Consider the following 24,784-nt stretch of genomic DNA (forward strand, 5'->3'; position numbering starts at 1 on the left):
GTATGTTTCTAGGCTTTCCCCCCCAATATAGTAGATTGCACCATAGTTCCCTTCTATTTCACCATTCTTTTAGAGTCCATATTTTTAACAGGGTGCTGGCAATATTAGTCATTTTTTTGCCACTCGTCATTAGTTCAAAGTGCCCTGCCTTCCAAACTTGGCATTTACAACTGGATCTCATAATTAAGCCCCAGATAATCTTCCTCATTAGAACAGAAACTGAACAATTAAATAAGCCCAGTAAAATGCAAAATTTCTAACTTTGACCCTTTTACACATTCAGACCAAGCTCCTTCAGCCAATCAGCACTTATTGTAGCAATCTCCTAATGGCACAAAGTGTTTCATCTAGTCATTCTCAGTTCCAAAGATTTCTTCATTAAGTTTCCACAACATTTAATAAATAAACACTTTGCATGTACTGTATATACCATTTTGTCTTAAGCACTCAAAACACTTCACAGGCATGTCCCTAGCTGAAGTTTTACATGACTTTTTCTGCAAATGTCTGCTTCCTTGTAAAACCTTATCCAATCTGAAACCCCTTACTAAGTTCACCATCAACATAAAAGGTGCTTAAAAGCAGAAAGAAAGGTATCTGAGCTATGTATGGTGGAGCTGCAACACTGGTGGTAGAGAAAGCTTGCAGTAAGTCTGGCAGGAGGTCTGGTCTAGAGGGTAGAGCTTCCGTTAGCCCGAAGATAACATCAGAAGGTCGCCAGTTTGAGGACACCGGCAGCTTCCTGAACGGCTGAGAGTGGCGAGACCTTGAAGCAGCTGACAAGTCCAGTTGAGTGATTCCATCTGCTCTTGGTGTGAGCAAGAAGCGTCTTGGCTGCCCTCCATGTGAGAGATGGAGCTGCTTGTCAGCCTGCGTGGGAGCACTGGAGGCCAGATGTGAGACCAAACCAAGAAGATCCATTCTGAAATGTTGTTGGTTCTTGAAAGAGAGAACCTCTATGTTTGCCAAAATCCCCTTGAGGGATTTAGAAATGCCTGCCTATGTAAACCTTGAATAAAGTCAGAGGAGTAATCCAATGACCAGAAAGACAGTATATAAATACCTAGTTAGTTAGTATAGATGGATGCAACTAAGCCTTCTGCACAAGCATCGGAAATCCTGAAATATAACATGGGTTCTCTAAAGAATCTTTGTAGTATCACTGATTCCCAGTCATGTAGTTAGAATTGTCCAAACACAAGGGGTAAGGGATTTGGCACTTTTAATTATGGTCATGTGAGTTTTGAACTATGCCTAGCTTACAACTCTGCTGATGACTAAAATAGCTGCCAATCACTACATATAGATACTGGTTAGCTACATCTACTCATGTCACCACTCTAGTTCAAGGATCAATGTCTCTATATTCAAGCAGGCACTCATCTTAGGGCGCAATCCTAAACCCTTATGTCAGTGCTTTCCAGCACTGCCAATGGGACATGTGCTGCATCCTTCAATTGGGTGTCTCTCACAGGGGCCTCCTCAAAGTAAGGGAATGTTTGTTCCCTTACCTCAGAGCTGCACTGCCCTTATGTCAGTACTGGAAAGCACTGACATAAGGGCTTAGGATTGCGCCCTTAGACTGCCTTCAAATGAACGTTCATGAGCATTTTAGAACAGACCAATGAAATTCATCTGAAGTACGAGCAAAAGGTGGCTTGCTCAGAATGCATAATTTTTAATCTCGTCAGACTCAACACTGACTTCTATTTGCTTTTAGTATTATGTTGGTATGGAGCCAATTTTTAACCATGAAACTATTCTAGCTCTTTTCTGTTACAGTTAAATAGAGCTACGTGCCTCTCTTCTGGCCCCTTGCTGTGAGAACTATGTGAACTTAGACTGAGCCAGCCATATTCAGGAGTAATATGTAAGGGATAGTGTATACTGATAGCTTGTTGTGACTCCATGTAAGTTCAGAGAGACTTTCTCAATTGGCATAAGGTTGGGAGGAAAGAGTGAAAAAGAGAGGGAGGAAGCTGGTAGAAGCTACAACTCATACTTCACATTTGCACATTTCAATTCCATTTCCTCCACATTTCCACACAGCTTATATGTATATCCCACAGATAATGAATATTTCTTGGTGGAACATAAGCATGTCCCTTTTAGCTTTACAAGGTTAAAACAAGTTATAGCATGCTACAAGTACAAAACAGGAGGGCTCAGCATAAACTACATCGCAAGTGTCTGTAGATTAGTAAATATGCCTGCATTTTGCAACTTATTTGTTGCATTTCCTGTGCAGGAAAAGACTGACCACTCGACATCCCAGGTCAAAATAAATCCATGGATATAACTTAAATTACATAGTTTGCGACAAAATTCACAACATCTTTCATTTTCCTTTTTAAAGCATTCTAGCATCTGTGGGGCCTTCAAATAGCAAAGACCTGATTCTTCAATCAACCTAGCTGCAGCCTACAGTACTATTCTCTTCATCTATCGGACAGGAAAGAAACCGGAACTACACATCAGCATTCTAAATGCGGAATCAACAGCCTTATAACTGTTCTACAATTACAACTCTAATTATAGATATCACTACTGAGACATGCCAAGTCAGGGAGCTACTATCATATTCATTTCCTTTAATTAAATCAAATCATCCTGTAAAAATGGAATATAGATTACTTAACGGACAAACCATTTACAGTAGAAGATTCCCACTGGAACAAGTGAGAAACAAACCAGTGTAAGAGATACATGAATCACCTCCTAAGCATGCGTAGTCTTATTTGGAAATCCTTCCAAGACAGCATTCTTAAAGAGGCAACTGTCTCTCAGCCACATATTGATAGAACCGCTGTTCATACCTATGATATGGTAAGTAAGGAGCTATGCATCGCCGAAGAAATTTACATATACAGGTGTCCTTAGAAAGATACCTTGCATTCCACAGATACTGAGATAGGCCTGAAGACCATAAGCACCGCAGACACTCGCCTATAAGTAAGTCGAGGGCAGGTTTTGAGCCAACAATCATGGAATTTTCTATGACCCTCGGATAAGTCGGGAGTTAAACTTAGGGGGGTGTCTGACTATTGTTTTGTCTGATTTTACTCGAGGCCAGATCCTGAAAAATAACCCACCACTAATTGTTACCTAAGAACTGTAGTCTCTAATTTATTAAAAACATAGTAAAAGAGCATAAGATACATTTTTATTCTTTTTAAATTCTGGTCTTCATCACCTTTTTGTAAGCACCATCAGAGTAAGTGCACTGTAAATAACATACCAGTAAAACAGTGGTTCCCAACCTGGTATTCATGTACTCCCATGGATACTCAACAGGACCTTTAGGGGTGCTTGAAAAAGAATTGAATAATGGCAGAAAAAGGCAGGTCATGCTCCAGAATGCCTTGTAAGACAGGAATGCCTTGTAAGGAACAGCAAGGCAGGAAGGGAGGTAGCTAGCTGGCTGTGAAAGCCCCACCAATAGCTAGTTTTGGTCATCAATTCATGTATGAACCAGTGATTGAAAACCAGCACACTAAAAAAGCTGAAACATAATATGGAAAGTGATCAATCACCCAGAATTTCTCAGCACACTTCTGGTGCAAAACAGTGCAAAGGCAGTCTTCTGTTCTTCAAACAGATAAAAAGAGAAAACACTGTGATAAATACATGAAGTCTGGGCTTTCATATAGAGGCGATGAGGGCTTGTATTATTAATTACAAACATTTTGCTAATATGAAGGATACAATTTATGGAAATGGGCTGCCAACGGATATGCAAGCGAAAAAGGTTGTGTCTGGTGTGTTAAGCCAGAAGCTCTACGTACAACATACAACCCATAACACATAACTGGGAGTGCGCAATTCAATTCACAGCAGAGAGATGCAGCTGCATATATATGCAACCCTTTTTACTCAGAAGTAGACCCACTGTTTTCCGTGGGTGTTAGTCTTAAGTAAGGGTGCACTGAATTGTAGCCTGCTTCAATTGGAAAGGAGGATTCCCATCCTGGTGTTTCAAAAAACAGACCTGCTTTGCAAGCATTTGCCAAGCAGAACCAGGCTGCAGCAGAAGGAAGGAGAATAAAAGGAGCTGTGCCTGCCTGCTGCTTGAGAAACTTGGTGCCTGTCTGCCGCTTAAGAAAACTTTTCAGAGTTGCAAGGCTTTGCCCTCTGATTGACCCTGAGATCAGGCGAAGTGATAATTTGAGCTTGTTTACTTGGTAAAAATTTCACGTACTATAGGCGAGCATTTACCTACAACCACTTCACAGGAAGTACAAATAGTTAATACAACTATATAATAAAATTAAGTGTATAAAAATGAATTGAGATGGCTAACCATCATGATATTCACAACAAAATCATGGGAGATTATTATTTTCTTAAATTTCAATTATGTAACTTGTTGCCAATTAAAGATGTGAAATATCCCTTCTTTTGACAAGCTTTCTAGAATTAAATCTACTAGGGTTGGTTGGTTGGTTGGTCGGTCGGTCTGTGGAACTCCTTGCCACAGGATGTGGTGATGGCGTCTGGCCTGGACGCCTTTAAAAAGGGATTGGATAAGTTTCTGGAGGAAAAATCCATTACGGGTTACAAGCCATGATGTTTATGTGCAACCTCCTGATTTTAGAAATGGGCTATGTCAGAATGCCAGATGCAAGGGAGGGCGCCAGGATGAGGTCTCTTGTTATCTGGTGTGCTCCCTGGGGCATTTGGTAGGCCGCTGTGAGATACAGGAAGCTGGACTAGATGGGCCTATGGCCTGATCCAGTGGGGCTGTTCTTATGTTCTTAGGGGTCCAACTGTGTGCCAATGTACTTGCACAAAATCCTCACCGATTTCAAAAGGGCCAAACACCAAGTGCACTTAATGAACTGGATTGTAGTCTAGAATAAGAATGTCCTACTTTTTGTTTGCTCTGTTGTAATTTTCGACAAGGTGGAAAAATACTGTACACAAAAAATACAGTACTTCACAAAACACACAACACAAACAAAAACACATGGTTACTTGAGCTTTCCCAGTTGGAAGATAATATAACATCAGTGGATGTGCTTGCAGGAAGTGTATATGATTGCTGTTTGTTGCCAAACTGGGAACGCAAGTTTAAAATGGTTAATCCTCCTTGTGCTCATGAGAACTTGAGCTTGATATACTAGAGCAGGGGTGTCAAACATGTTTCATATAGTGAGCCGAATAGTTCCTGCTGAGGGCCGGAAGGGACATCATTGAGCAGGTGATAAGCACTTTGTTCTCAAGTAGGAACTCATCAGCTGCAAATGACAGAAGAGAAAATATGCAGATCTTGATCATATTTTGAAGATATGAGAGAGTATTGCTACCTCTTCAGCTGCGCTGCTTCTGCTGAGTCGTCACTCCATAGCTCAACAGCTGAGAGGTGCTCTGTGAAATAATACTTTTGACAGAAAAGGTGCTGCTGAAGGGGTGGCTCTGGGAGAGCCCAATTATAATGGGGGCAGGATAAAGAGCTTCGGGGGGGGCAAATCTGGCCAGTGGGACTTATGTTTGACACCCCTGAATGAGAGCATGCTGCACATTTCATTTGCCTCTTCACAACTGGTCACGTTATCAAGAACTCTACAGTTCCATGAATGTAAAAATCCCATTTCAAAACATTATGATCACAATCAAACGGAGATTCCAGAAAACAATTGTCAGCAAGTTTGCTCATCAAATTCTCACCATGTTCAATGGGGTTTACTCCCAGGAAAGCATGTAACTCTACACTTATACTGGACTGAGTTGCAGTGTCAAATCTACATTTACTTTGGAGCAAGTTACACTGAACACAGCAGAATTATTTCTGAATACACATGCATAGGGTCACACTGTTAGTCTTTAAACTGCCTCTGGACAATCAGTTTGTTGTATCATAAGCTTTTGGCAAACACATGAAGTGGCTACCAGTGTTAGCATGAAAGAAAGAAAAAAAGAAAAAGAAAGAAAGACCAAAGGGTTAAGCATGGCAAAGAACTAGTGTGCCAATCAAAAATGCGTAGAGAATCCTATCCAGGTCCAATCAGTTGATGAATGATTCACTTTTCAGGAATGGCTACTGGAGATGCAAGACTGATAATTTAAATTAACACTTCTCTATAGTGAGGAAAAGCCCCCCAGGATCGCATCGCTAAGAGGGGGCTGCAGGGACTGGGATGTACTCACTGATCCCTGCAGCAGCCTCCCAGGAATGTGGGGAGCCCTACGCAATCGTCTGTAGGGCTCCCCAGGCTTCTAAAAGTGAAAGTGGAGCGATCGTGCTCCACTTCAGGTTTTCCGTTTTCACATCACTGCCTTCCCCCTGCCCCTACCACTTAAGGGGGTAGAGACCGGGGCTGTCAGGCTGGGACGTTGCGATGCCCCAGTTTGAACAGCTCTGCAATAAGACACTTTTTCCCTCCAGGAATACCATATCTGGGATCCAGAGCCGCACTTAAAGTCCCATATACTCACCCTCATGGTCCTAATTGGTGCAAGTCTGTCTCCCATGGATAACAGTGATGTGATTAAAGACACATCTACCAGTAGTTTAATCCACTTATATTTGTGGCATTTACAGATGTTTTTTCCCTTAAAATTTTGCTTTAATTTGGCAGCTTTATTTTCAAAATTAATAGATATCACTCTACTGATAAGGATATCATCTTTACAGCGCAACATATATGCTCACAACCTGCACATTCGTTGAGAGAGAGGAACTGTATCCCTGCACTACTTATTTACCTCCCTGAATATTTTGTGTATTGAGAGGGTACAGAGAAGACTTATTGTTAGTTACTGATTCTGATTGTTGCATGGTGGTAAAAAGGCAGAGAGCCCTTTTCCTGTCCTCCAATCTTTTCCCAAGTATTTAACGTGCTGAGATGTCGCCTTGAAGAACTATACCACCATCAGCAATTTCAAGATGCGTTGACTATAGAAATTTTCTAGACAGCCAGAAAGCATATAAAGCGGTCTCATATCAAGTCAGATCTTTGGTTCATTAGGCCAGCACCAATGTAGCTAGCAGGGGGTGGGCTGCCCCAGGTGCCACTTTTGGGGGGGGGGGTGACACCACTAGTGACCAAAATTGCAGTTGTTTCGTATATAACATGATAGTATTATTCCTTTTGATGTGTACAGCAGAATACAATGAAACAAACTGAGTGAAATATCTCTATTCTATCAAAAATTATGGCCAAAAAAATACTACTGTCTTATTATCAAAAACTAGATTTTCTTAACTCAGAACTGACCATTGAGACTGATTGTTCAAAGAGCCTATGAGATGTTATTATGACGCAGCATGGAACCAAGAAGATGTTGTTATGAGTCAGCTCCCTTTTCCATGTATCAAAACTAATACTCTAACTCCTATTCAGTTGTGCAAGTGTCATCAAGTTCGCCACTTTTTTGTTGGTTACTGATTGGTTGGGTGACCTGTACTGCTCTATAGTAAAATAAATAAAGTGAATGGGGGTGACACCATAAGTTACCAGATCGGGTGATGCCAACCTTAGTGATGCCACTGGTGGAAAGGTTGTTGGTCATGGGCTTAGATGACTTTTAAAATAGATTCTAAACATTCATGGTGGACTATGGTCTATCAGTGGTTATTAAACATGATGAACCTCCAGATGCGGGGGCAGAATGTCACTGAATACTATATGCAGCAGAGCAACAGCAGGGGAGGGCACTGAGGTTCATTCATTGCTTGTGGGGAAATATTCACTGCATTTATTTGCTGGCCATCATTATTCATTTCATACCATGACTATTACTCTCTCAGCCTCACCTAACTCACAGGCTTGTTGCGAGTACAAAAGAAAGGGAAGAACTATGCACACCACCCTGAACAACTTAGAGGAAGAATATTATAAAAATGTGAACAATATAAGTTAAATAAATTTGCCGTAAGGGAAGTGTCAATTTTATGGACCCTGGGTGTCAAATAACCTAGCTACACCACAACCCGGTGCTGTCTCTTCTGCAGTAGTGGGGGAAGGGGGAAACAGAAGGGGGAAATTGCCTTTGGGGCAGAGATGAGCTTTGACCCACCTTTTAGATTTCTTAAAGAAATTATATTATTTCTTTTAAGTCTTTTGATTTTGATGAGCTAAAATAATTCTATTTCCTACCCAACTTCTGTCACTAGACAGGCAAAGGCAAGTCCATGGGGAATCAGTCTCTATATTGATTATAACCAAAGAAAAGCACTCTTAAACTGTGATAAATGCCTTTCCTTCAATTAACCATGGGAGTCTGGAATTAGGAGCAGGTGAAGGAGCCAGTGACTTGTCTGGTGGAGTGTTTGCCCCCCTTCACCTCCTGGCATTGCCTATGTTCCTCTAACTGGCAGTGGCTCTCAAAGGTGGTGATCCAAGTAAACTGTATTAAAAGCATATTAATTAGGCACCTATGATTATAGTCATTCAGAGTAACAAGATGATTAAGGGTGGGAACCAAACAAAAAGTTGTTTTTTTTCTTCAGAATGAGTGCCATGGTCTATACTAAAACTAAAAACTAAGTGCTAAAAACTAAGCTAAAAATGCTGAAAACTAAAAATGGCTAAAAACTAAAATCACCCTCAAAGCTACAATAAAGGCTAAAAACTCAGAAGACTAGAAGTAAGAACTAAAAAAGCTAAGAATTAAAACCAACAACTGAAACCTTCCATTTCACCCACAACTCTGGTGGGCTACAAAAACTTCCTCAGCACCTAAAATTCAGAGCTCACCTATTTTTATATAGATTGTAACTAATTGCCGGCATAGTTAGGAAAACTATTGTCAGGTGTTGGCTCCAGCTGGTTCCTTACTTTCTGTGTAGCATTCTTTAGGGCTTGTATCCACACATTACTTATTCTCAAGGTTTCTTCTTTCTTATTCATATTGCTTAGGTGTTTATATATTTCCATTATATTCACAATGGAATTATAATCCATTGCTTCTCTGTATATGTGTGTATGATAGTGGACAGTGTTAGACAACACCTCATGCTACATGCTACACTTCATGAGTTTTAGGTCCTGGGGAAGTTGCTGTAAGAACTTCCCAGCAGGTCCTGGTGCTAAAAGCCAGAAGAAAGCAACCAAAATGATTTAGGGTTATTTCATTATGGATCACAAGTCATAGTAGGTATGTGCAAGTTCTTGGTTTTAGAGGCAGGCTGCAGGGGAGGGCACCAGGTCACAGGTTGTGTCTGTTGTCTTGTGTGCTCCCTCCGGCATTTGGTGGGCCACTATGAGATACAAGAAGCTGGTCTAAATGGGCCCTTGACCTGATCCAGCAGGGCTCTTCTTATGTTCTTATGATTACTGGGCTGAGGCACCTTCTTTCAAAGAAAGGCTACAGAGTTTGGTGCTCTACAGTCTAGAAAAGAGGCGCCTGAGGGGGAACATGACTGAGACATACAAAATTTTGCAGGGGTGAGAGTGGATAGAGAGAGGCTCTTTTCCCTCTCACACAACACCAGAACCAGGGGACATCCACTAAAATTGAGTGTTGGGAGACTTAGGACAGACAAAAGAAAATATTTCTTTACCCAGTGTGTAGTGAGTCTGTGGAACTCCTTGCCACAGGAAGTGGTGATGGTATCTTGCCTAGTTGCCTTTAAGAGGGAATTAGACAAATTTCTGGAGGAAAGGTCCACAACGGGTTACAAGTCATGATAGGTATGTACAAACTCCTGATTTTAGAAGCAGACTACCTCAGAAAGCCAGATGCAGGGGAGAGCAGCAGGACGCAGGTTGTGTCTTGTTGTCTTTTGTGCTCCCTGAAGCATTTGGTGGGCCACTGTGAGATTCAGGAAGCTGAACTAGACAGGCCTTTGGCCTGATCCAGCAAGGCTCTTCTTATGTTCTTAGTTCTAGTCTTTTTAGTTTTAGCCTTTCAGTTTTAATTCTTAGTTTTTAGCTTTGAGCGTGGTTTTAGTTTTCAGAGTTTTTAGCTTAGTTTTTAGTCTTTAGTTTTAGTATAGACCACGGCATTCATCCTGAAAAAAACGTTTATAGTCCAGTATGGAGTTCAGCCATGAAAGCCTTAGCATGATTATGGTGTGAGCCATCTTCAGCAATACAAGTTACCAGACAGCAGTAGAAGCTAGCTTGTAAATGACACGAAAACAAGTGTACAACCTAGCAATTGTCTTACATAGCCATTCTTCTCTTTCTTTGGAATGTCTCTTTTTTTGAGCTTGTCACTGTTTACTAATAGGCAGCACATTCATACAAGCCAGGTCAAGAAGGCAGAACCAAAAGAAGAAGCAGCTAGCATCAGACTGAAAATTGTAGCACAGGCTCTTAAGTACAGTATCTAAATTGGTCAGTTTTCTGATTCTGAGTAGATGTCTTTCACATATTTGTACTGGGTACATATTAATACTTTCATACATATTTACTTAAAAGAAAAATCCCACTGAATTCATGCAGACTTCTGAATATGTTTACATAGAGTCAGGCCATCAACCAAATTGTATCCTTGGGTCCACTTACTAGCCAGCCACAATTTGTGGCAGCCATGTACACATCCCCTCTCCCGAATTCTCTACAGGTGGTATGGAACTTTGAACTAGCAAGGACCTGCCTGCAACAAAGCCCAGAAAGAAGCAAGATACGCTATTTCCCTTTCCCTCTCCCATGTTGGGTGTGGAAACCTTTTTTCATTTCTTCCTGTTTTGCCTGCTCCACCCCTTCAGCATAAGTTGGCTTCTTCAAAGCCCAACGTAAGAGATACATCTCCTCTATAAACCTGGGCAGGGGGTTTGTGCTAAACAGGGCCCTCACCAGACAGTCCTAGCAAGAGGACTTGGGGTAGCCTTGTATTACTGTGATCTTCTCCAGTCCAACAAGCAGTCCAATCCTAGCCTGTGCTGGCACAGCAGGACCAAGTGGCCTATGCTCTATCTGGTGCTGTTGGGGAGGGGGGGGGCTGGAGGTCAACTCAGGGCAAAGAGATGTTTTCCTCCTTACCCCATGTAACACTTCAGCCTGCCCAGTGGGGTTACTTAGATCTGCACCAGCTGAATCACTGGCCAAATCCAAGCAGCTCCATGTAAAGTTGCCAGGCCCAGGAAGGAGTGTGAATATGGCGGAGGCCTCTTCTGTTGATCCCACCCCCTCCTGGACCTGTCTCACCTTGTTCCACCCTCCTCTGCCCTGTTTTGAACTCCTCTCTGCCTCTGTTCTGCCTTCCTACTGACCCTGTGCTGCTCGGTGGAGTACTCACCTCCACCAGCTACTGAAGATTAGGATATAGCACCAGTGGGCCAGCACAGGCCATTCTGCTGGCACTGCTTGTGCTAGTCGCAAACATACTTTATGGCACATATGTGACATTGTAGGATGGTGTAACACCCACTGCACCAGTGGAAGGTAAGTATAGAATTGAACTCTGAACCATCCAGGTCACTCTGATCTACTTTGTTCTGAAATCAACAGTTTCTGCCAAGTTTTTGCTAATGAACTAATTTTTAATATCAATTTAAGTGTTGGGCAGTTTCACATGGGAAATAGAAAAACTATATTAGTTAGCATGCATATCTGATTTATCTGCTGCATCTTGTCCTATAATAGCAACATTCACACATGGCACAAACAGAACGAGAGAGGCTCAAATGCACTTTTTAACGTGCTATGGAACGAGACTTCATCTTTTAAAAACAGTTTACAATGAAAATTGTAAATCCTATGGAAAGTCGCACAATGAAAATTAATCAAAGCTAAGCACAGCTGAAATGAATGAGACAAGTTAGTGATGACTAACTTTCTTTGGCTACAATTCATAGAAGCTTAACCTTTTTGTGTTTAATGATAGGAATAATTCCTACGTATAGAATTTAACCATAAATGAAGTTTACCACAGAAGAAGAGTCCACTTTACTGTTCATTCTTTACAATGTCATGGCTTTCAAGTACCATGAATTTAATTCTCATGAAGCATCTATATGTTTCCATTGAGAATCTAAAAACATGCTTTGTCCCTGCATCTATAGACAACTCAGATGGATAAAGAGTGAGCTTTGGTTGCACAGAGCAGAGAAGAAACTTAAAATCCATCTCCCTAGCAAACACAACTTCCTAACTGCTGCACAATATTAGGACAGATTTCTTCTAGTACCAAAATGTACATAACCACCAACCATTTGCTGCTCAATCACATCTGCAGTAGTAACCAGAAATAATTTTTTATACCTGCAAGCATTTCATTAATATGCAACTTGTATTCAAAACTAGAATATCACAGATGTCATAAGTAGATCAGTTGTATTCACCACCACTAAAGATGCAAGACTAGGCACGTTTTCCTGTAAGGCCCATTTCACACAGTGGGACTTGTTTCTCAATAAAAATTATAGGCTCACAGCCCAATCCTATCTACACTTTCCTAGGAGTAAGCCCCATCAACACTAATGGGACTTACATCTGAGTAGACATGCATAGAATTGGGCTATCATGCTGTAAGGCAACTTTTTAAAATAAAATCCCTTTCTTCCAATCCTCTACAAACTAATAGCATCCTGATTTTAAAAAAAATGTAATAGTAAATTACAGAACTTAGAAATTTTTGACATACTAAGAATGAGCAGAGATTTTAGCTATTAGTGGCAAAATCATATGCATTATATACCAACCCCATTGGCAGCGGCCATCTGAACTATCAGTTTTATTGTACGCTTATTAAAATATCTCCCATCTCCTCCAACCACCATGGTAGATCCTTGTCGATCTCTTAGGTCTATGGAAAAAAATATACTCTGGATAAAATTATGCAGGTAGTTTAGCCTGGTCTCAAAAATGAAAGTCTTCTTCCGTAATCCACTAGTTCCTGGTTTCTGGTCATAATAAGGTGCTGTTGGCAGAGTCAGTATAGGCAGTGGACTGTCTTCCATGTTCCTTTTTTATATAAATACAGTACATTAAAAACAAACACAGTTACAACAATGGTGAATTTTTTTGTTTGTTTAAATCAGTCTTGCTACAAGCAATAGCAGATCTATCAGTCAGAGGTCTAGTGAAATAGTTCGGTACCCTAAAATAGCTCCTTGAACCTTCAGCTGAATGTGGTTTCTGTAACTGAAGAAGTTTTCTTGCACTTGCTCTGAAAGATCACTGTCAGAGAGAATACATACAATTCCACACTACGATCCCTCAGGAAAATGGATGTTCTGGAAATCTTGAAAGCTTTTGGATCACCCCAGCAGCAGGCCTATGCAACTCCCATGTCATCACAAACAGGATTAAACAGCAATGAACTATGCCCAGAATTCTTTCCTGGGTCGAGATGGACAGCGAATGCCGCTTAGTAGGTCAGTTCCTCAGTCAGAAGCATTGATTTGTTACCAGGCTCTGCTCTCTCAACCAATGCAATGCTGAAATTGTTTTTAGCCAGATAAGCAGGTTTATAAATGACTGCCTAGTCTCCAGCTGTGACTCCCACTTTGACACAGTCCTCATCAAGGAAGTGAATGCTGAGATGGTGAGCCTGTGAGAAGCATGGTAATGTTGCACTAAAGTTATTTTGTGGAGTCTAGCAAGTTAAAGGTCACTCTCAAAATGGAAGTCAGGACGTCTCAGTTACGTACAGTTTCCTTATCCCTCTGTTATTTTAATAACCAGTGAGCCCATCAGTGCCAAAGTGATATAGTGCCCACTATAACTGAGCCAACAGAAGAATTGCCCAACAATGCCAGATTTTGCTAAATTGTTTTTCTTGGATAAAGACTAGTACAGTTCCTCTGATTTCACAGAGGTTATTCCAGTTTCACCTCAATTTCAGCAAGATAACTTACAATGACATCTTTATTTTAAAAACGCCATTTGTGTGTTTATAAAATGTGTTTTAATGTATACCATGACTTCTCAGAATTCTAAACATTCAAGGCCCTGAAATAGTTCATTTGAAACAGTAATCCTAGGAGAGTTGTGTTTTTAACCATCTTCTTCAATGCCACAATATTAACCTGAAATTTATTTTTCACACTTTCACACTACCCTTCCTGCAAGGAGCTCAGATTAGAATACATAGTTCCTCCCCACTTTTTGTCCTCACAACAGCTCTGTGAGTTAAGTGAGGCTGAGAGATAGTGACTGGCCAACATCATCCAGGAAGTTTTGTGGCTGACTTGGGATTTGAACCTTGATCCTCCAGGGCTAAGTCCAACTCCCAAACCATTGCACCATCAATGTTAACCTTAAAAGATAGAAATGCAACACAGTTTGGCATAGGCGTGCCCCTGTATCCTTGGAGGTTCCATTTCAGACACACACAACCCCCACGGTTAACTGAGACTGCAGAAACAGGTGAACGCCTGCCCCCCTACCCTCGGGAGCCAAGGGTCCTCACTTCCAGAGGGTCCTCTGCCAAATAGAGGCTGTGAACATCCAACCACAGCCTCTGCCAGGCTCACGCTGAGCCCTAGAGCTTTAAAAAATGTCACTTCTGGTTTATCCATGAGACCAGAAGTGACATTTTTAACGTCGTATAAGGCATTTAAAACGTCACTTCTGGTTTCTCAGAGAAACTGGAAACAATGTTTTCTAAGCTCTATGGCTCAGGCTGGGTCTGGCAGACACTGCAGACATCTGTCCACAGCCTCTGCTGGGCTCACAGGACTGCTCAGAGGACCCTCCGGAGGTGAGAGGAGCAGAGCTCCCCTTGCCTCCAGAAGGGGTGTGCATCCAACCTGCAGATATGGGATGGATTGATATGGGGACTGCCTGTATATTCCATATTCTTTGTGCAAGGGACTCAAAGCATTTTGCCCAAGCACTGGAGAAAACCCAGTGGCCCCCTCCCCATTTAAATTCCTACAGTTGGAAACTGTGGGTCACAGGTTGTATGTAACATGGGGGCAGCTCTTTATTCCTCCACAGTAGCAGGAGTCAGGTCCAAAGTGGAAAGAAACACGGAAAAGAAAGAAAATGCCACTCCCAAGTTGAACCACCTGAGAAAACTCCTCTTGAATATTCTCTGCTAAACCCAAGTGTGATGAATATGGACACCGCAGAAGGCTACCTTCACCCACAATATACATCAATTTAAGCAGAACTTAAGTTTTCATTTGTGCTGTGCTGTTCAGTCTCCACTAATTCAGTCACACTCTTTTGCATATAGATCTTGTCATCTTTCCTCTTCTGGGCATATGAATATATAGTAAAATAGCTGTGGTATTTATAGAATAGTATTTGCTGATGATCCAATTGGTGCTGGTGATTTGCCGATCCATTTGTGGTTTTATTGTTTTATTTATTGTTCAGTGTTGTTAATAGTTGTAAGTCATCCTGGGTGATCTTACAGGAAGAAAGGCAGGACAGAAATCCATTTTTTAAAAAAATCAATAAGTATTTTGTTTTCTTACCTCGCAATACATATAAGAGTACAAAAAAAGACAAGTTGCAAAAAATGTAACAGAATTTTTAAAGTACGTATCCTTTTAAAAAAGGCATAGAAAATCTTGGCATACATCCATGCTGCTATGTGGTGAAATTCATAGGTAGAGGTTTCCCTCTTGTGGTGAATAAGTGCAAATACACATTCCCACAGGGAAATTGTGTACATTTCTGACAGTGTATTTTCAGTTACAGCAGACTACTGCATGCTTGAAGCTCAAATTGGAAAAGGAGGATCTCCGACTTACTATAAAATATCCTCTTTTACAGAAAGCCAGAATATAAAGCACAGTACCACTGAATGGAACAAACAAGTGTACAGTACAGAGAAATTCGACCAATGCAATGTTTGTAACATAGAAATATTGTAGCTCAAACCTTTATTCTGTAGCATCTCCATTTATTCAGTTCTGTCAAAAGATAGTGTAACTTTTTCTGTCTCCTAGACTGGTTGATACATATTCAGGGCCATTTCTGGCCATCAAAAGCAACAGACTGCAGAATTTGAGTTCATAAAGACTGAATTCCTCATAGTCTTAAATGCAAAAGTGGTTTTCTTACTGCAAACTGTACTTATTTTCCATTTTATTATTATTGTTGTTACTGTTTCAGCAACCTGGGTGTCTCATAATCCTATTTTCATATTTCATTAACTTGATTACCCAAAAAATGTAGGAGTTTCTTTTGAGGCATGTCCAGCACTCCTTGTATTTAAGTTAAATACAATAGACCCACAGCACAACACCCTTCCTTTGGGGAGGGGGCAGGAAGCATAAGCTCTTGCCTTCACAGGCTGAAAGCGAATTTACACCTTTTGCCATAGTTGCTACTGATCTGCACAAAGGAAAATAATCCCAAAACTTTAAGTCCTCCATGCATATATCAAAGGCACATCTCAGCTCTTGATCAGTCATGCAGGTGAGGCATGCTGATTTTCACTTCATTGATCAGCAATAAATGGAAGGTATTTTCAGTGGCAAGGAACACCTTCAGAAGGCCAGGGTGGTGTGGTATGGTGTACAGAACTGGATTTGGATTATTTGAGTTCAAATCTTTGGTCAGTCATGAAGATCATGAGATGGATTTTGACCTAGTCTCAGCCTAACTTCCTTCACAGGGCTGTCATGCAGATTAAAAGGGAAAGTCTCATGTCCAACAAAACAATTTTTCCTATTTTCTCAACTTCCTTATACTGGGTGGGGAAAGAATTTAAATAAAAAAACATTAATCATTACCAGCTCTACTGACTCTCCTGCTAAGGACTACATAAGTTCAGCCTAGCCGTTACACACTAGAAAAGGTACATAAGAGAGTGACCAAAATGATTACTGGGCTGGAGCATGTCCTTATGAGGAAATTACAGCATTTGAGGCTCTCCTAGAAAAGAGGCACCTGGGGGGACACGATTGAGACATACAAAATTATGCAGGGGATAGATAGGGTGGATAGAGGGATGTTCTTTTCCCTTTCATACAAGAACATGCAGTGCCTTTCAGGCTTCGAGGGTTTTCCACATCTCTCCTGCTCTCTTATAGCCTCTGTAATTATAATGTTCCAAAAGGGAAAAGATCTTGTTAACTTTCAAGTGACTAATATAGAACCCAGAAAAAACGTTGCTTGCTCTGTGAATTACTACTTAGTCTACTAATGGACACTGGATTGGAATCATGGAAGATTCTCAAGGACATAGTGTGGTGTCAACAGTGGCCCCTTGTTCTGACAGGTTTGGGAAAAATGGGGTTAAAATCAGGGCCTTAACATAAAGTGGTGTGCTGCACAGATGCAGCCACTTGAAGGCAACAGAGCCCTCAAGGATAAAAGAAGAACCTGGAGACTAAGAGTTTGTGGTTAGTAGAAGAAAGAAGTTTGGAGAGTGGGTGAGAAAGAGGATTGACTGAATAAATGGACTGACTAATAGTCTCAATTGGCAAACTGACCAAAGGAATAGAGCCTGCCGGAGACTGGTGTGTGGCTGCCCAGCCTAGGAACTGCTGACAGTTATAGGACTGCTGTGGTTAGAAAAGCTGCTGATTGGATTTGGGAGATGGTGGACCTCTGCAGTTCAAGCAGGTAAACCACCAGCTACCTAGATGGTGGGGTCTAGCAGAACTTTCTCCAGAGTTAGGGCCATTGTTGGGATGGAAGGGAGGCTAATTAATATTAAGTGGATGTAAGTCCTCTAGAGCAGTGGTTCTTAAACTGGTGGGTTCTGACACACCAGTTGTGTAAATGATCTTCTGTTCCTTTAAAGGGTGAGGGCAGTGGTGTGATTCTCAGGATTGTGTTGCTAAGGGGTGTGTGTTTTACTGTTACTCATTTTGGGCTGCTGGAGGCTTCAGGAGATGTAGGTGCACCTCTCCCTGATGCTTGGAACACTGAGAAATAAGCTAAAAGTACTTCCTGGTTGCATCACATTGTAACTAGAAATTACTTTTTGCCTGCTTATTTCTCAGCTTTCCAAGCATGGGGGAGCCCTGCTGATGGCTGCATGGAACTCTGCTGCAGCTTCCAGCAGCCTGGAATGAGTAAAAGTGAAAGAGCTAAACAAACGCATCGGTAAAGCAGCTACCACATTTTCCAGACTCACAAAGAGAGTCTGGTCTAACAAGAAGCTGACAGAACATACCAAGATCTACAGAGCTTGCGTCCTGAGTACACTTCTGTACTGCAGCGAGTCATGGACTCTTCGCTCACAACAGGAGAGGAAACTGAACGCTTTCCACATGCGCTGCCTCCAACACATTCTCGGCATCACCTGGCAGGACAAAGTTCTGAACAACACAGTCCTGGAACAAGCTGGAATCCCTAGCATGTATGCACTGCTGAAACAGAGATGCCTGTGTTGGCTTGGTCATGTTGTGAGAATGGATGATGGCCAGATCCCAAAGGATCTCCTCTATGGTGAACCTGTGCAAGGAAAGCGCCCTACAGGTAGACCACAGCTGGATACAAGGACATCTGCAAGAGGGATCTGAAGGCCTTAGGAGTGGACCTCAACAGGTGGGGAACCCTGACCTCTGAGTGGCCTGCTTGGAGGCAGGCTGTGCAGCATGGCCTTTCCCAGTTTGAAGAGACACTTGGCCAACAGTCCGAGGCTAAGAGGCAAAGAAGGAAGGCCCATAGCCAGGGAGACAGACCAGGGACAGACTGCACTTGCTCCCGGTGTGGAAAGGATTGTCACTCCCGAATCGGCCTTTTCAGCTACACTAGACGCTGTTCCAGAACCACCTTTCAGAGCGCGATACCATAGTCTTTCGAGACTGAAGGTTGCCAACAACAGCTTCCTTTAGCAATGCAACCCTGGAGATTGTCACTGCCCTTGCCCCTCCCCCCAAAGATTTACTTAGGAAGTAAGTTTCCCTAAAGTTTTGAGTACTGCTCTTGATCATAGATTTGATGGGACAGACACCCATCAAGAGTGCCCTGGTCACTTTTCTGCCAGATAGAAAAGTGATCAAAACAGTATCTGCAGTTAGAGAACTAGACATGCAAAAGTCACAACATTCTGTGGCATTCTGCTCAATGCAACCCCTGAAGCTTGATTTACAAAACTCAATTTTTAGCTATTTCCTATTTCTGGAGAGAGGAATCCAGCTACAAGCATACAAGTATTAAATAAACAGAGGCCAAGGTAGTCTGGATAAGAGAGTATGCCATGGCCTGAAGAAATTGGAGTCAATTGCTGCTAAGAATCTTACATGATAGCCCTATGCGTGTCTACTCAGAAGTCAAGACCCATTACTCCTAGGAAGGTGTGCACAGGAACAGAACCTAAATAAGCAGCCCCATGTAAAATTTTGAATGACCGACAGGCCACAGTGTACCAATGAACATCACCACAAAGGAATAAGCATAAGGTCTTCAGGCATTCCTAAACTGGACTTTGAGCAGTCATTCAAATAAAACAATTGTAAGTAGCCCACAAACATTTTGACTAGCCTGTCTTCCCATTTATGTTTATGTTAATCACTTGGGGCCAGAAAAAAAAAAACACCAAAACACTTTTGCAAGGTTTTCCTGCTTGGTTATACTGAGGCAACTTACTAGTCACAAGAGTGGCACTTCACAAGCACACCTGGAACAATGTAAAATTCACTGACAGACTTCTAAGGCAGGGCTGGGCAAACTTTCAACTTTAGGGATGCTGAACTTTTAACACTGGAAAGCAGGAATTTCAGCAGGTGCAGCTTGTCTTCTCACTGATGAAAAGCTACACCTGCTGAAATTCTCTCCCCTACACAACTGTTAAAGGTCCAGGATCCCCAAGGTTGAAAATTTGCCCACCCCTGTTCTAAGGAGAAGCATTATGCACTCCACAGAACGTTCTGCTGAAGTCTCTCTATAAGCAAAACCATGCTCTCAATGTTTCCTTGCTTCTGTTCTTGCAATTTTTTTAATGCAGAATTTTGAGTCTCTACACTGAACCTAAATCTAGATGTAGCAAGTATTTTATGAAGGAAAATAAAGAAGGCATAGTTCTGTGCTGGTGGCCCAAGCAGCCGCCAGCTGTGGACTTATGTGCTCCCTCCTTCCTTCCTCATGTGTTTTAACTAGAAGCTTCTAATCAGAGTTGGCAGCAAACCATGAGCTACAAGTAGCTATGAGTTTCCCTCCAAAATGCTAAAAAGGAAAGGCAGTTTGATTTGAATTTCCCTTGATTTAATATTTCCCTTAAAATATTTGAATATTTTAAGAGTTAAAATAAAGCCCTAAAAAGTAAACAGCAAGTCATCACTTAAAGTCATTTCATTAGAAGTTGTTTGATTTTAAAGTTGTGATAAAACAAAAACAATTGATTCCTGGCAGGGCCACTGCCTGTGTGGAGTTTTCATGTCTGTGTGGTTCTCCTCTGGCCTGAAAAGTTCACATTTCAGCGTAATATCAGAAAAGCTTTGAGTCTTTATTTAGAAGTTTGATGTTTTTATGACCAGAAATATGCTGTAGGAACACATACTACATATATCAATTAGCCTATGGTGAAATTGGTCTCATTAGCCTATGAGCCTATGGTCTCATAAGTCATTTTGCTTAAAGTTGCAGTTTCCAAGAACTTACTGACAACTTTGAGGACATGCTGTTTTAGCCATGTATGGGAAGTTGGAAGAGGATTGTATCACTGCTAGATTACAGAGTTGAACTAACTGAGAATAGCACTACCAAAGTTGTCCTTGAGAAGAAACCCAGTTTTGTTTAGAGCTGTGCCCATCCTGCTTTCATTCCTGCCTTAAGATCTGGCAGGGCACCAGTTTGGGCAAGGGTGAGTTGTACTCAAGGGCAAAGACCCTGGAAGGGAAGCACCCAAATTCCCTCAAAGCGTCACAGAGAGTGGAGCCCTAGTAAGCTAGGGACTGGTGAGAAGAGAAGAATGACCCGATGGATCCCAGGTCAGGAACCACAAGAGACCATGCCTGTAAAGGGTACTTTCAGGTAGTAAGCTTCCTTACAAGTCATTGTCGTGCTATTAGAAAGACCCATATAAAAGCAACTTCTAATAACTATATATTTTCTCTTTCCATTTTAACTTCCAACTATCTCATGCTGCATGCAATCAAACAGTTATGGCAACCAAAATATAGAGTCAGGGGCTGGAACCCTTCATAACTTAATGCAAGTGATACCCATGAAGACAGCTCTTGGCACTAGAACCACTATACTGTAGTTGTCAAGATGGCCACAACTTTTGGAGGAGTACAAGGCCTTTCCCCTGCCATAGTTTGGAGCCAATTCCAACAGCAGTCTACTGGCAGTGCTATTATGGTCTTAAGTACCTTTAAAATGCTGAGTATGGGACAGATACTGAAAAAACCTGTAGAGGTGAGGCCTTGGTAGTTGCGGGGAAATCCGTTCTTGGACCCCACATGGATACCAAAAATCTTGGATAATCAATCTGTGATTATCAGTCCCATAAGAGCTCTGAAGGGGACTGGAGCTGTGTTACCATCTGTCGTCCCCCCCAAGGGCTTTCTGAAGACTGCAAAGGCAGTGCGCATCCACCTGCTGCCTCTGCGGGCTTCCAAATGGCCATTTTGGCCAAAAAAAAAGCAACTTCCAGTATCCCCTCAGGAAACCCAAAATGACATTTTTATGCCATTTAAGGCATTCTGAGGCCCAGGGAAGCCGTGCAAGAAGTGGCAGTACTCCTTGTCTGTCGCCAGAGCCTGCCACAGCCACAGGAGCAGGTAAGCAGCAGCAGGGAACAGGCAAAACAAAGGAGGAGAGATGGGGACAGGGACAGTTAAATACGGCTGCAATGCTGCACACCAAATCCTATCCCCTCTGTCAGCAGCCTCTTCACCCCCTTTCTCTTCTCAGTCTTGCAGCAGCTATAGGGCTTCAATCCTATCTGCAATTTTCTAGGAACACAATGGCATTTACTTTTGAGTAAACCTGCACAGGATTGCATCTGATGAAAAGGGCTGCAACCTTTTTACTGATGTAATTTCTCTTGGTTTACTCACGAGTAAGCAAACATGCATTGGCTGGTGTGGAAGATCAGGTGAAGGAGAGTGCAAGGCTACCAGAATGGTCCTGATCCTACGCACCTGGAGCTAAACAAGTGCTCCAGAAGGCAGCCTCCCCCCTCCCCACTAAAAAGGATCCACACAGAGGCTTCAGTTGATAAGGTGAACCTTTTTGAGACTTGCAAAGCCAGATGGATCCTGACAGTGATCTGCTTTAAACAGAAGTTCTTAAATGGAACTGGGCACTGTGCAGGGCTGAAAACCTTACTGGTTTTGGAGGAGGGGTGTTAATGAGGGCAGGCCACAGAGGAAATTCACTTGGTGGACCAGGGCTGGTTTCTAATTATTTATTTGGTTTTACTTTACTTATTTTAATTTGCCTAATGTCACTTCCACCATGACATCACTTCTGGTGGGTCTTGGACAGATTGTCATTCTAAAAAGTGGGTCTCAGTGCTAAAAGTTTGAGAACTGCTGCAATAAGGTCTTAGTAAGTTGACACCCTGGGGTGTGTGTGTGTGACACCACTAGTGACCAAAATCACAGTTTGTAGGAATAATACCATGTTATATATCAACCAATGCGTTATTTCATGCAGAATGTGTTCTATCTTTGTTCTATCAAAAAGTGCAGTCAAAAAAACCAGTGGGGGCAAAGTGATGGTAAATCACCATGCCCACCACCTGGGCATTGTGATGGTACAGTTGCCCCGCCCACTGTATGGGGGGGTGACGCACTGGTATCCCGCACCGTGTGACATGAATCCTAGTGACACCACTGCTATGCACCTCAACTTTCCATCTCTTTCAAGCTTGCAAGACCTGCTGAACTCATTACTCACTACACGCTCAACTTTTTATCCCTCACATAACAACTCTGTCTGCACAACTTAAGAGCCAGCGTAGAATCTGCCTTATAGCATTGATCTATCTAGTTCAGCGATTTTCAACCAGTGTGCTGCAGCACATTAGTGTGCCACGGAAGTTCCACAGGAGTTTGGGGAAGGGGTATTTATAGATAGGGCCACTGGGGGAATATGAGCCCATCACCAGCAGCATGGAGTGCCTTGTGAATGGTCAAACAACTGATGGTGTGCCTTGACAATTGTAGCATCTTGTCAATGTGCTGAAAGATGAAAAAGGCTGAAAATTCCTGATGTAGCTCAGTACTATCTGTGCTGGCTGGTAATGGCTCTCTGGGATTCCCCCCCCCCCCCCAATACCCTCTTGGAAGATGCAGAGATTGAACTGGTGACCTGTATGCAAAACAAATGCTCAACCATCAAACTACAGGCCCATCTCCAAAGCACAATCCCAAGCAAATTTACTCAGAAGCAAGTTTCACTGAACTCAGAGCTTACTCCCTAGTAAGCAAGCTTAATATTTTAGCCTTAATCTATTTTTAGACAAATACCCCTAGCAACAATAACTTGTTACGAGTTATTGTTGAATATGTTGCTATTCATAAAGAATACCAATACAGAATAACAATAACGAGTTATTGTTGCTATTGTTGAATATTGTTGCTATTGTTGCTTGTATATACAGAGCACTGACAACCATTCTTTACTTGGAACAAAAATTGAAGCAACTTCACTTTTCCCCTTCATGTTGGAAGGCTGAGCAATCCCACATGTCAATATCAGACCTCATGTCCCATTCAGAGTTTTCAGAACACAGGAGAGCTACAAACACAGATGCTATCTAGTGAATTTATAAGCTAAACTCAATACACTACAATCCCTTGCAAACAGAGACCCTGCAAACTGACCAAAAGAGTGAATGTTCACAAAATTTAAGTCATACATGTACTCTTGAGGCAAGACACAAAAAAGGATTTTAACTTTCAACTGTTAATAAGAGGATATCTCTGTAGTTATAACACAAAAGTCTGTTTGGATATATAAAAGACAATCCTTTTTTCAAATGCAAACGCATGACTGCAGCATTATTCAGAACTTAGTACTGTATTGATTAAGAACAGAATAGTTCTAAAGCAACAGAAGCCTAGAATTGTATGTGGCCTAATTTCTTACTCATCCATCACTTTTTGGCACCACTCTGGCACAAGGGCGGAGGGTTACTGCTCTTGGAGTGTTGCTCAGCTTGTTGGAAATATGCCATGTTCCATTAAAATTCTCTGAGGAGACTTCCAAAAACTAGACAAACCAGCCTTTATATTTAACTGAAGAGTCAATCCTAATGATTGCCCATTTGTGCATTCCTTGCAGACAGATCTGAACATATGAAGGCTAATGGTTAAAGTTAGTGCTGTGCCACAAATCATTTCTAAAAGATTTGTCCAGTTTATGAAAACAGCTTAATTCAAGTCCTACAGCTCTATTTTAACTGTTTTGGAGGGCTTACTAAAGAATCTCAACTCTGAGCATTTTCTTAAGACCATTCACATTTTGTGGGAAAGTTGTAAATGAAGGAGGTCCATTTTGTTTCACACTGTGTTTTCTTAATAAAACACTGGACTTTAAGTGCACTTTTATCACCTACATAAACTCCCAGGAGTACTGTTGTTTCTCTTAGTGCGCAATCCAGAGATTGCGCTAGGTTGGCGCAAGTCCCTTACGACAGCGTCTCCTTCAGAATCAGTCGGACCAGTGCACAGATGTGTGACAGCCCATGGAGGCCAGACCTGGCCTCCACAGATGGGTAAGTTTGCGCTGGCAGTGCGCTGCAGGCACGGGAGTTTGACGAGGGTGGGGGAAGGTGCTCTGGGAGCATTCCAGGGTGGGGAGAAGGTGGGCAGCAGGCAGACAGGTGGATGGGCCGGGCCCAGGAGGGGGGTAGTGCCAGGATCTGGCACTTAAGCCAGATCCTAACTTTCCTTCTGGGTGGCCAGGCCTGGGAAAAGAGTGGTGCCAGATCTGTTACTTAAGTCATATCCTAACCTTCCTTCTGGGTGGCCTGGCATAATGCCAATCAGCTCGGATCTGTGCCATCTCTTTAGGTGGCGCAGATC

At 42.1% G+C, this 24,784-nt stretch overlaps 1 protein-coding gene across 2 annotated transcripts in view; it reads right to left on the reverse strand.

Moving 5' to 3' along the window:
• Window positions 1–24,784, reverse strand: part of PGM1 (phosphoglucomutase 1) — a 42,909-nt gene that overhangs the window by 14,605 nt on the left and 3,520 nt on the right. Inside the window, exon 1 of one of the 2 annotated variants that reach the window (XM_066623440.1) lies at window positions 12,593–12,850. The exons of the other annotated variant lie outside the window; for it this stretch is intronic. Within the exon in view, the coding sequence (XP_066479537.1) occupies window positions 12,593–12,850 (258 nt within the window). Of the gene's footprint in view, window positions 1–12,592; window positions 12,851–24,784 lie in introns of those variants that run through there. 2 annotated transcript variants of the gene reach the window in all.

This window comes from Tiliqua scincoides, chromosome 4 (genome assembly GCF_035046505.1).
Source record: "Tiliqua scincoides isolate rTilSci1 chromosome 4, rTilSci1.hap2, whole genome shotgun sequence".
NCBI classification, from domain to species: domain Eukaryota; kingdom Metazoa; phylum Chordata; class Lepidosauria; order Squamata; family Scincidae; genus Tiliqua; species Tiliqua scincoides.